Source organism: Trichomycterus rosablanca, chromosome 15 (genome assembly GCF_030014385.1).
Source record: "Trichomycterus rosablanca isolate fTriRos1 chromosome 15, fTriRos1.hap1, whole genome shotgun sequence".
NCBI classification, from domain to species: Eukaryota; Metazoa; Chordata; class Actinopteri; order Siluriformes; family Trichomycteridae; genus Trichomycterus; species Trichomycterus rosablanca.
The window spans coordinates 31,929,532-31,942,031 of record NC_086002.1 but is presented as its reverse complement, the minus strand read 5'-3'; the positions used below and the strand labels follow the sequence as shown (position 1 = coordinate 31,942,031).

Sequence of the window (12,500 nt, the reverse complement as noted above, 5' to 3'; positions counted from 1 at the left end):
TTGCTGGGATTAAAGCGAATTTTTTAAAGATTGAATAGACTCTTTCTGTGGTTGAACCGACTCATTTTGTGATTGAATCGACTCTTTCTGTGATCAAATCGACTCTTTCTGGGATTGAATCGAATTCTTTTGTGATGGAAGCGTCTCTTTCTGTGATAGAATTGACTTGTTTTGTGATCAAATCGACTCTTTTTTTATTGACTCAACTCTTTCTCTGATTGAATCGACTCTTTCTGTGGATGAATTGACTCTTTCTGTCATTGAATTGACTCTTTCTCTGATTGAATCATCTTTCTCTGATTGAATCGACTCTTTCTCTGATTGAATCGACTCTTTCTTGGATTGAATCGGCTCTCTGTGTGTGTGTGTGCAGGGACCGGACAGTCTGGCTGGGTCTCAGCGACGTGGACTCCTCCGGTACCCTGCGCTGGGTGGACGGCTCCTCTGCCGCGCCCGGTGGGGACGGGGTTCAGGAGAGCGGCGCCCCGGTGGATGGAGACCGGTGTGTGTCTCTGGGCAGCGATGGACTCACCAGCTCAGACCCCTGCGCTGCCAGGCATGCCTACGTGTGCCAGTTTAAACGCCAGGGTGGGTAACGTTGTTTACTTCTGTTCTCTTTTCAGAAAAATCAGAAGGTCTTGAGTTCTGAATCTGAATTTGATTCTTTCTGTCTGTTTGTAGCGCGTGTGTCCGACGCGGGCGTGTACCAAGTGGGCGTGGCTGTATTTAACACCCAGACGAGTCTCACCCGTCCGAATGTGTCATCCAGCCCTGTAGCGGGCGCACCGGCCGGCGCTGTCGAGGTAAAACTAAGGAACACACCTTTTATACCCAGGTGTGTGTATACGTATACCTAATACACACACCTTATTGTTCACTATTGTGTGTGTGTGTGTGTGTGTGTGTGTAGCTGCTCCTGTTCCCGTCCCTGAGTTTCGGACACAGCGGGCGCCTGGCGTCTCTGGAGCTGATCACACGGTCTCTGAGCTCACACACACAGGTTCGCTTCCAGGTGTACCGGCCACACTGCCCACACCGTGGATTACAGCTCCTGCTGCCAGGTAACACACACACTCAATACTTGTGCTCAGACAGGTGATCGTGTGTATGTAAGCATGTGTTGAGTACTTGTGCTTAGACAGGTGATTGTGTGTATGTAAGCATGTATTGAGTACTTGTGCTCAGACAGGTGATCGTGTGTATGTAAGCATGTATTGAGTACTTGTGCCCGGACAGGTGATCGTGTGTATGTAAGCATGTATTGAGTACTTGTGCTCGGACAGGTGATCGTGTGTATGTAAGCATGTATTGAGTACTTGTGCTCGGACAGGTGATCGTGTGTATGCGAGCATGTATTGAGTACTTGTGCCCGGACAGGTGATCGTGTGTATGTAAGCATGTATTGAGTACTTGTGCTCGGACAGGTGATCGTGTGTATGTGAGCATGTATTGAGTACTTGTGCTCAGACAGGTGATCGTGTGTATGCGAGCATGTATTGAGTACTTGTGCTCGGACAGGTGATCGTGTGTATGTAAGCATGTATTGAGTACTTGTGCTTAGACAGGTGATCGTGTGTATGCGAGCATGTATTGAGTACTTGTGCTCGGACAGGTGATCGTGTGTATGTAAGCATGTATTGAGTACTTGTGCTCAGACAGGTGATCGTGTGTATGTAAGCATGTATTGAGTACTTGTGCTCGGACAGGTGATCGTGTGTATGCGAGCATGTATTGAGTACTTGTGCCTGGACAGGTGATCGTGTGTATGTAAGCATGTATTGAGTACTTGTGCTCGGACAGGTGATCGTGTGTATGTGAGCATGTATTGAGTACTTGTGCTCAGACAGGTGATCGTGTGTATGCGAGCATGTATTGAGTACTTGTGCTCGGACAGGTGATCGTGTGTATGTAAGCATGTATTGAGTACTTGTGCTTAGACAGGTGATCGTGTGTATGTAAGCATGTATTGAGTACTTGTGCTCGGACAGGTGATCGTGTGTATGTAAGCATGTATTGAGTACTTGTGCTCAGACAGGTGATCGTGTGTATGTAAGCATGTATTGAGTACTTGTGCTCGGACAGGTGATCGTGTGTATGCGAGCATGTATTGAGTACTTGTGCCCGGACAGGTGATCGTGTGTATGTAAGCATGTATTGAGTACTTGTGCCCGGACAGGTGATCGTGTGTATGTAAGCATGTATTGAGTACTTGTGCTTAGACAGGTGATCGTGTGTATGCGAGCATGTATTGAGTACTTGTGCTCGGACAGGTGATCGTGTGTATGTAAGCATGTATTGAGTACTTGTGCTCGGACAGGTGATCGTGTGTATGCGAGCATGTATTGAGTACTTGTGCTCAGACAGGTGATCGTGTGTATGTAAGCATGTATTGAGTACTTGTGCTCAGACAGGTGATCGTGTGTCTGTAATCATGTATTGAGTACTTGTGCTCGGACAGGTGATCGTGTGTATGTAAGCATGTATTGAGTACTTGTGCTCAGACAGGTGATCGTGTGTATGTAAGCATGTATTGAGTACTTGTGCTCGGACAGGTGATCGTGTGTATGCGAGCATGTATTGAGTACTTGTGCCCGGACAGGTGATCGTGTGTATGTAAGCATGTATTGAGTACTTGTGCCCGGACAGGTGATCGTGTGTATGTAAGCATGTATTGAGTACTTGTGCTTAGACAGGTGATCGTGTGTATGCGAGCATGTATTGAGTACTTGTGCTCGGACAGGTGATCGTGTGTATGTAAGCATGTATTGAGTACTTGTGCTCGGACAGGTGATCGTGTGTATGCGAGCATGTATTGAGTACTTGTGCTCAGACAGGTGATCGTGTGTATGTAAGCATGTATTGAGTACTTGTGCTCAGACAGGTGATCGTGTGTCTGTAATCATGTATTGAGTACTTGTGCTCGGACAGGTGATCGTGTGTCTGTAATCATGTATTGAGTACTTGTGCTCAGACAGGTGATCGTGTGTCTGTAATCATGTATTGAGTACTTGTGCTCAGACAGGTGATCGTGTGTCTGTAATCATGTATTGAGTACTTGTGCTCGGACAGGTGATCGTGTGTATGTAAGCATGTATTGAGTACTTGTGCTCAGACAGGTGATCGTGTGTCTGTAATCATGTATTGAGTACTTGTGCTCGGACAGGTGATCGTGTGTATGTAAGCATGTATTGAGTACTTGTGCTCAGACAGGTGATCGTGTGTCTGTAATCATGTATTGAGTACTTGTGCTCGGACAGGTGATCGTGTGTATGTAAGCATGTATTGAGTACTTGTGCTCGGACAGGTGATCGTGTGTATGTAATCATGTATTGAGTACTTGTGCTCAGACAGGTGATTGTGTGTATGTAAGCATGTATTGAGTACTTGTGCTCGGACAGGTGATCGTGTGTACGTAATCATGTATTTGGTATTTTTGTGCTCCGACTCCCTTTTCAGAGTGCGGCGACCTCTGCAGCCCCGTGGCTCTGTGCCGCCCCCTGGACTCCACCCCCAACGAGACCGCCACCCCTCCCGCGACGTCCGCGCCACCGTGCCCCGCGTGGCAACAGTGGTGCCCGTACAAGGGCTCCTGTTCGCCCCTGGGGCAGCCCTGCCATCCGGACCTGTGTCCCAACTGCTCGGGGGCGGAACCCTCGCCCGCTGGCACCGTGCGCCCACAATACAGTCTGGTGGGGGAGGCACTGTTCACCCTGCCACCCGCACCCCCCACGATCGTCTCGGTGAGTCCAGTGCCCCTTAAGATGTTGGCGTATTCGACTTCAAAGGTGTTCATGGGTCCTTATTTTTGTTCCCTAAGGTCCAGGAGACGATCGAGGACCTCCTGGTCGCCCCGGGCGATTTTATCGGCCTCCAGCACGACGCCGGACCGTCCGGTTTGCTCGGCTGCGCCCCTGATTCGTCCTCGCCGTGGAAACAGAGCCTGGTGGTCCAGAACCACTCCGACTGGGTGCGCGCCAACGAGACCCTGGAGGCGAACAGCCGCTGGATGGAGGACGCGGTGTGCCCGATCAGAGCGCTGTACGTGGGAATGAACCACACCAAACTGCGCGGTCCGCTCCTCAGGGCCGGGTTACCCCAGGCGGGCAACTACAGCCTGGAGGTGACGTCGGACCACCCCGATTACCCCGTCTCCGCCTCCTGTCCGATACACGTCACCCCGCCGCTGCGCCTCACCCTGGTCTATCCGGGCTACCAGAACGGCACCGTGTACTTCTCGCCCGATCGGTCGTCCGTCCTGGTCAGGGTTCAATCCGAGTACAGCGCGGTGGTCGGCACGCGAGAGGGCAACCGGACCGTCCCGTTCCAAAGCTCCTGCCCGGAAGAACTGCTCCCTAAAGTGGCGGAATGCCGGACGCCCGGGGCGACTAACAACACCCTGTTCGCCTGGCTGGACCTCAGTCTGGACGTGACACCCGGAAGCACCAAGGTGGCGCTGTACGCCCGGAGCGAGGTGACCGACGACCAGCTGGAGGTCCAGGCGAGCGTTGAGGAGCCGCTGCGAGGGTTGCAGATCCAGCCCCATCCTGCCCACAGGGTCCTGATGGAGACCGTAGTGGTAAGATTAGCCAAGCTGAGCTTCTTTGATGGCTTCTTTGATGTCTCCTGACCTTCTGACCTCCACGTGTCTCTCGTCCACCCTTCCAGAACTACGCGGCGTCCGTGGAAGGAGGAACTGACCCCTCGTTCAGATGGACGGTGGACGATAAGCCGTATTTCACGTATTACAACACCGTCCTCAACATCATCTACCAGAACCCCGCCGTCTACAAACTTACGGTCAGAGACCCTTTAATCATGGTTGTTAGATGTTCTGCAGGTGTTGGGACGTCTGACCGTGAGCTTGTCGGACGTCCTGGTTCTCTCGCAGGTCACGGCGTCCAACCACGTGAGCAGCCTGACGGAGAATTTCAACGTGACCGTGGACCGGATGAACCCCATGAGCGAGATCACGGTGCGGGGCGTCCCCGAGATCGTGACGCAGGGGGATCAGCTGACCCTGTCCGCCGTCGTCGAGGTGGACGTCTCGGTGAATGCTACCTTCCAGTGAGTTATCAAGACTGGATCATCGTCTTATGGGACGTTTGGTGTCTTGAACTGTCCTGCCCTGATTCCTACTGAACTGTCCTATTTTGGTTTCTCCTGGACTGTCCTGTCCTCAAATGTTTTGTCTTCTCCTGAACTGTCCTGTCCTGCCCGGAACTGTCCTGTCCTGTCCTGAACTGACCAGTCCTAAACTGTCCTGTTCTCTCCTGAAATATCCTGTCCTCCTAAACTGTCCTGCCCTGTTCCATCCTGAATTGTCCTATTTTCTCCTGAACTGTCCTGTCCTAAACTGTCCTGTCCTGAAATGTCCTAAACTGTCCTGTCCTGTTCCCTCCTGATTTGTCCTATTTTCTTCTGAACTGTCCTGTCCTAAACTGTCCTTTCCTGTCCTGTCCTGTCCTGTCCTCTCCTGTACTGAATTGTCCTGTCTCATTCTGAACTGTCCTGTCCTGAACTGTCCTGTCCTGAAATGTCCTAAGCTGTCCTGTCCTAAACTGTCCTGTCCTGAACTGTCCTGTCCTGAACTGCCCTGTCCTGAACTGACCAGTCCTAAACTGTCCTGTTCTCTCCTGAAATATCCTGTCCTCCTAAACTGTCCTGCCCTGTTCCATCCTGAATTGTCCTATTTTCTCCTGAACTGTCCTGTCCTAAACTGTCCTGTCCTGAAATGTCCTAAACTGTCCTGTCCTGTTCCCTCCTGATTTGTCCTATTTTCTTCTGAACTGTCCTGTCCTAAACTGTCCTCTCCTGTACTGAATTGTCCTGTCTCATTCTGAACTGTCCTGTCCTGAACTGTCCTGTCCTGAACTGTCCTGTCCTGAAATGTCCTAAGCTGTCCTGTCCTAAACTGTCCTGTCCTGAACTGTCCTGTCCTGAACTGCCCTGTCCTGTTCTCTCTTAAACTGTCTTGTCTTGTTCTCTCCTGAACTGTCCTTTCCTGAACTGTCCTGAGATGTTTTGTGCTGTCCAGTCTTGAACTGTCCTGCCTGCCCTGTCCTGAAATGTTTTGTCCTGTCCCGAACTGACTTGCCCTGTCCTGAAATGTCCTAAACTGTCCTGCCCTGTTCCCTCCTGAATTGTCCTATTTTCTCCTGTCCTGTCCCCCTAAACTGTCCTGTTCTTTTTTAACTGTCCTGTCCCGAAATGTTTTGTCCTCTTCTGAACTGTCCTGTTTTGTTCTGTCCTGTCCTGAAAAGTTTTGACCTCTTCTGTCCTAAACTGTCCTGCGCTAAGCTGTTCTGTCCTGAACGGTTCTGTCCTGTTTTGTCCTGAACTGTCCTAAAATGTCCTGTCCTAAACTGTCCTGTCCTGCTCTCCCCTGAATTGTCCTGTCCTGAAATGTTTTGTCCTCTTCTGTCCTAAACTGTCCTGATCTGTCCTGTCCTGAAATGTCCTGTCCTAAACTGTCCTGTCCTGCTCTCCCCTGAACTGTCCTGTCTTGAATGGTTCTGTCCTGTTTTGTCCTAAACTGTCCTGTTCTGTTCTCTCCTGTAATTTCCTGTCTTGTTCTGTCCTGTCCTGTTCTTTTTTAACTGTCCTGTCCTGCTATCTCCTAAAATGTCCTGTCCAGAAATGTTTTGTCCTCTTCTGAACTGTCCTGTTTTGTTCCATCTTGTCCTGAAACGTTTTGACCTCTTCTGTCCTAAACTGTCGTGACCTGTTCTGAACTGTCCTGTCCTGCTCTCCCCCGAACTGTCCTGTTCTCTTCTGAATTGTCCTGTCCTGAAATGTTGTGTACTGTCCTGAACTGTCCTCTCCTGATCTGTTCCCTCCTGAACTGTCCTGTCCTAAGCTGTCCTGTCCTGAAGTGTCCTCTCCTGAAATGTTGTGTCCTGTCCTGAACTGTCCTGCCCTGTTCTCTTCTGAACTGTCCTGTCCTAAGCTGTCCTGTCCTGTTTTGTCTTGTCCTCTTAAACACGCCTGTTGTCTCAGGTGGATGTTCGGCGAGGGAGATAAAACGCACTCCAGCCATTTCACACCGCCGTACGACGTCTCGAACCAGAGCCCCGACCCCTCGAAAACACAGATCATCCTGCAGAACGAGGTCAAATACGTCTACAGCCAACCAGGTACGTAGCGTCCCAACTAAACCCGACACGGTGCTTCGGTCCGGACCGAACAAGATTCCATCCTTCTGTTGTCTCCGCAGGGGAGTACACCCTGATGGTCTCCGTCTCCAACCGCTACGAGAACAGGATGCGCAAGCTGGACGTGTACGTCTTCAGCATCCTGACCTCGGTGGAGATCGACACCGAGCCGGAGCTCCTGCGGGCCGGGGAGTTCGCCGCGTTCGAGGCGCACCCTTTACCGTCGCCGTACGGGATCGTCTACACCTGGAACTTCGGAGACAACTCCAGCCTGCAGCAGGGCCGCGAGCGCAGGGTGCACCACGCCTACTCGCGCAGCGGCACCTACGCGGTGTGCGTCAACGTCAACAACACCATAAGCAGCAACGACACCTGTAAGGTCCTGACGGTCTACGAGGACGTCCGGGGTCTGGCCGTGGCGCCGTCCGGTCCCACCGAGCTCAACACCCCTACGCTCGTCCGGGCCACCCTGGAATCCGGGAACAACGTGAGCTGGAGTTTCTCCATGGGCGACGATACGGTGATCGACCTCGATCCGGGGGCGGAGCCTCGTGTGGAGCACAGGTACAAAAAGGAAGGGAACTATACGGTCAACGTGACCGCGGCGAACGCCGTCGGCTCGCGGTGGGAGACCGTCCACGTGGAGGTGTTCGTGCTCCAGGTGTTGTGGTTGGAGCCCGCCGGGTGCGTCCGGGAAGGCGCCGAGATCGACTTCCGCGCCCACGTGTCCGGGAACGCCTCGGCCCACCGGTACACGTGGAGTTTCGGTGACGAGACCGCCAACCGGACACGCGACGGGGTGCCCAGCGTGACCCACTTGTACGCCTCGAGCGGGAGTTACCACCTCTCGCTGCTCATGTCGAGTGCCGCCAACAAGGCGAACTTCTTCACCTGGGTGTGCGTCCAGCCCGCGCTGACCAACGTCACCCTGCGACCCCTGACCAAGTACGTCAGACTCGGGGAGGAGAGCGTGTTCACCGTGAGCGCACACCCGAAATTTGACTACACCTACTTGTGGAATTTCGGACTCAGCGACTTCAGAAGCCCCATCCCGGGGAACCGTACCATGGCGTTTACGTACACCGGCGCCGGCGCATACGTGGTAACGGTGACGGTCCTGAACAACATCTCCTTGTGCAACAGGACGGCGCTGGTGGAAGTCCAGGAGCCCGTCGGGGTCGTGCTAATACGTCACAATGGCACCAGGGGTGGCAACTTGGCGTCGAGGCAGGACTACGCCTTCGCATCGCTGTCAGACTTTGCGGACGCCGCGTTCGACTGGGACTTCGGCGACGGCACCCTTGTATCTGGAGCCAACGTCACCCACGCCTACGATTCCTCGGGTACCTTTACGATCAGCGTCATCGTAAGGAATCAAGTGAGCGAAAACAGGAGCGAACTTGCGGTGACGGTGCTATCCCCCATCCAAGGACTGTCGGTCAACGCCAGCCTCGTGAGTGTCCCCCTGAACGCCACGGTCCACTTCGAGACCCACCTCGAGCAAGGGGACGGGGTGCGCTTCTCGTGGATAGTCTGCGACCGCTGCACCTCCATCCCCGGGACGTACAACATGTTCTACACCTTCCGCTCGGTCGGGACTTTCAACATCATCGTCACGGCTGAGAACAACATCAGCGTGGCCCAGGCTAGCATATACATCTTCGTCCAGCGGGAGCTAGACGGTCTGCAGGTAGCCTCGGACGAGCTCGGGGACGGGTGCTGCTTCGCCACCAATCGCGTCCTGCACCTGCACGCCGTCCTGAAAGAGGGCACCAACATGTCCTTCGTCTGGAACGTCCTCTGCAACAGCGAGAACTTCACCGCAACGGGCCGGACCGTAGAGCTCAACTACTCCGCTCCCGGACCTTGCGAGGTCTTCCTGAGGGCAACCAACTTGCTCGGGACGTTGTCCGTCAACCGAACCATCGAGTTCCTCGATCTTGTCGGGGAGGTGGTCCTGACGGCTGATCCGGACGCCGTGGTAGTCGGCGCCCGCGCCAACCTGACCGTGTTTACCTCGACGGGGAGCGACCCTCGGTACACGTGGTGGATCGACGGGACTTGCTTGCCGCTCGACTCTTCGTCTCTTCTGCATACCTTCGACCAACCGGGGATGAAGCTGGTGCGCGTAGAAGTTTCAAACCGAGTCAGCGCAGAAGTCGGGTCGGTCCTGGTCAGCGTCCAGGAACCCGTTTCTGGCCTGGCGTTCGTCGCCACCAACGTAACCGAGCAGAACTTCGTCGCATCCGGGGTCAACGTGTCTCTACTCGCCGACGTGCGAACCGGATCCAACGTGTCCTGGACGTGGCTCCTTCCGGGAGGCGCGAGATCGACCCGGCAGGTCACGTCCTGCGTCTTTCCGTCCCCTGGGACGTTCTCCGTGGCCCTGAACGCGTCGAACGACATCAGTGGCGAGGTCCTGGAGCGGGACTTCTTCGTCCAGGACCGCATCCAGGGGCTGGAGTTCAGGGCCAGCAAGAACATTGTGGCGGTCGGCGAGAACGTCGAATTCGGGATCTCCGTGGCGTCCGGGACATCCGTGAGCTACGCCCTGAGCATAAGCGGCGACGCGACGGTCCACCCCAACCTGACCTACGTCCACCAGTTCAGCCGGGTCGACAACTACTACGCCAACCTGACCGCCTGGAATCAGATCAGCTCCGAGCGCAGGAACCTGCACATCGTGGTGATGGAACCCATAACCAAGCTGACCATCCTGGATTGCTGCGAACAAGCCATACCTGTCGGAGTTCCCAAGACCTTCGAGGCTCACATAGCGACCGGCAACCAGGTGACCTACATTTGGACGTTCGACCTCCATCACGGAGTCAAGCAGACCCTCCTGGACTCGAAAGTGACCTACGTGCCCGAGGAGCCGGGATTCCTGACCATCAGCGTGTGCGCCCTGAACGCGCTCAACGTCCAGAACGAGACCAAAGACGTGCTCATTCAGAACGTCCTCAAGCTGGCCACCCTGGAGGCCCAACCTCGAGACACTTTCGTCAACAAGACGGTCGTCTTCCAGGCCGGGGTGTCTCCGCAGTCTACCGCTCTGAGGTATCAGTGGAACTTCGGCGATGGGAGCCTCGTGATTTCGTCCGACACCTCATTGGTCACTCATGTCTACTCGCTGCCTGGACGCTACCTGGCCCGCGTGAACGTCAGCAACTTTGTGAGCTTCGTTACTGCCCAGTTTGAGGTCAACATCCGTGTCCTGGAGTGCTCGGAACCAGAAGTCCACGTGGTCCAAGCGCCGAGGTTGGCCATCTGGAGGTCCAAGGCGTCTCTCGTAGAAGCGAAGGTCAACCTAAAAGGCTGTACGCGCTACACCTCCGAATACCTCTGGGAGGTCTTTACCGCCCCTCAGTGTCAAGACTTTGAGAATCACCTCTTTCCGCCCGCTAAGGTCTACCTTCCTGGAGAGGTCGACGCCCGGAGGCTCCAACTGTCGATACCCAAGATGTCCCTTCCTGCCAAGAACTACACCCTGGTCTTCTCGCTGTCCTATAAAGGGATCCCTTTGAGAAAGACCGCCTGCCTGCAGCTCTCGGTCATGTCCGCCAAGTTGGTGCCCATCATTGAAGGTGGCACGTATCGCGTCTGGTCCAAAACCCAGGACTTGCAACTGAACGCCAACCAATCGTACGATCCCAACTTAGATCCGGAGAGTCAGACTCTCCTCATGTACCACTGGGAGTGTCTGAACACCACAAAGGTACGACCCAGCAAGACCTCATTACTCTACATTTGAATCGTTCCCTCGTGGTTGACTTGTTCCCCTTCCGTTTTAGGGAGTCTCCCACTGTTCCACTCTGAACCTCAGGCTGGGCCCGAAGGATCTGCGTATCTCCGGGTGGGAACTGGAGGTGGACGTCGAGTACACGTTCCGCCTGACCATCAGTAAGGAGGGCATGCATGCGGAGTCCACCACTCAGAAGGTTCGTCCCCGTAGCTTGTTGCACGATAGAGGTGCAATCGGTGTCTACCTACAGACCTTCACTTTACATTCCTTCGCTTTCTGTCTCCTAGGTGTTAGTGAAGAGTGGTCGGATCCCGATCGTCTCTCTGGAGTGTGTGTCGTGTAAGGCTCTGTCCCGGTATGAGATCAGCCAGAACTCCTACGTCTACCTGGCTGGAACTTGCAGCAACTGCCACGGTTCCTACAGAGGGGTAAGGGACTAACGGTTGAGGGGCTATGTAATCAAACCAACCTTGACTGACCTACAAAGGCAACCAAGAATTAGTCCCTACACAATATTCAATGTATTTATTACCCAGCGTTCCCCATGTTTCTGTTAGCGCTGGACCGCCATGAACCGCCACAACGAGCCGCTAGTCCTGGACCTCAACACCACGACAACGAGGCAGGACAGCATGAACCTGGTGCTGAGAAGGGGGGCGCTGCGGGATGGAGACTCGTACACCTTCAGCCTGCACATCACCGACGACAGCATGGAGCAGGAGGGCGTGGCTAACATCGAGCTCCGCCCAAACCACCCCCCCGCCGGGGGGACTTGTGTGCTGTGGGCGGACGAGGAGGGACCAGTGCACACACTTCTGCAGAGGGTGCACTTTAACTGTACAGGTGAGGACCTGTAGAGGTGAAGAAGGGGGTGTAGGGACCAGCTCGACAGGTGAACTTACAGGCGAAGTAGGGGGTGTAGAGATCAGCAAGACAGGTGAACTTACAGGTGAAGAAGGGGGTGTAGGGACCACCAAGACAAGGGAACTTACAGGCAAAGAAGAGTGTGTAGAGACCACCAAGACAAGGGAACCTACAAGCGAAGAAGGGGGTGTAGGGACCACCAAGACAAGGCAACTTACAGGCAAAGAAGAGGGTGTGGGGACCAGCGAGACAGGTGAACTTACAGGCAAATAAGAGTGTGTAGAGACCACCAAGACAAGGGAACTTACAGGCAAAGAAGAGGGTGTAGGGACCAGCAAGACAGGTGAACTTACAGGTCAAGATAGAGACCAGCAAGACAGGTGAACTTACAGGTGAAGAAGAGGGTGTAGGGACCACCAAGACAAGGGAACTTACAAGCGAAGAAGGAGGTGTAGGGACCAGCGAGACAGGTAAACCTACAGGTGAAGAAGGACTCTCTGTGAAGTGCCCTCATTCACTTCGGCTCTCTCTTCGCAGGCTACACCGATTTGGACGAGTCCGAGTCCCCTCTGGTCTACAGTTTGCTGGTGTTACGTTGTGCCGAATCCAGCTGCGAGGACTTCTGCGTGTACAAGGGGACGAGTCCAGAGCACTCCACCTTTCTCCCACCGGGCTTCAGCTCCTCCCAGTACAGGGTCTCAGTCTCGGTCACAGTCGAAGACCACCAGGGGGCGTCGGTCACT

At 54.2% G+C, this 12,500-nt stretch overlaps 1 protein-coding gene across 1 annotated transcript in view; it reads left to right on the top strand.

Annotated features, from left to right (window-relative positions):
• pkd1a (polycystic kidney disease 1a) overlaps positions 1-12,500 on the top strand; it is a 73,198-nt gene that overhangs the window by 31,378 nt on the left and 29,320 nt on the right. The window contains exons 8-20 of the mRNA XM_063010939.1: positions 374-588; positions 682-803; positions 911-1,061; positions 3,457-3,740; positions 3,818-4,576; positions 4,666-4,797; positions 4,889-5,064; positions 6,997-7,133; positions 7,214-10,866; positions 10,943-11,089; positions 11,181-11,321; positions 11,451-11,736; positions 12,295-12,500. The exon at positions 12,295-12,500 is cut by the window's right edge and continues 11 nt beyond it. Of these exons, the coding sequence (XP_062867009.1) occupies positions 374-588; positions 682-803; positions 911-1,061; positions 3,457-3,740; positions 3,818-4,576; positions 4,666-4,797; positions 4,889-5,064; positions 6,997-7,133; positions 7,214-10,866; positions 10,943-11,089; positions 11,181-11,321; positions 11,451-11,736; positions 12,295-12,500 (6,409 nt within the window). The remainder of the gene's footprint in view (positions 1-373; positions 589-681; positions 804-910; positions 1,062-3,456; positions 3,741-3,817; positions 4,577-4,665; positions 4,798-4,888; positions 5,065-6,996; positions 7,134-7,213; positions 10,867-10,942; positions 11,090-11,180; positions 11,322-11,450; positions 11,737-12,294) is intronic.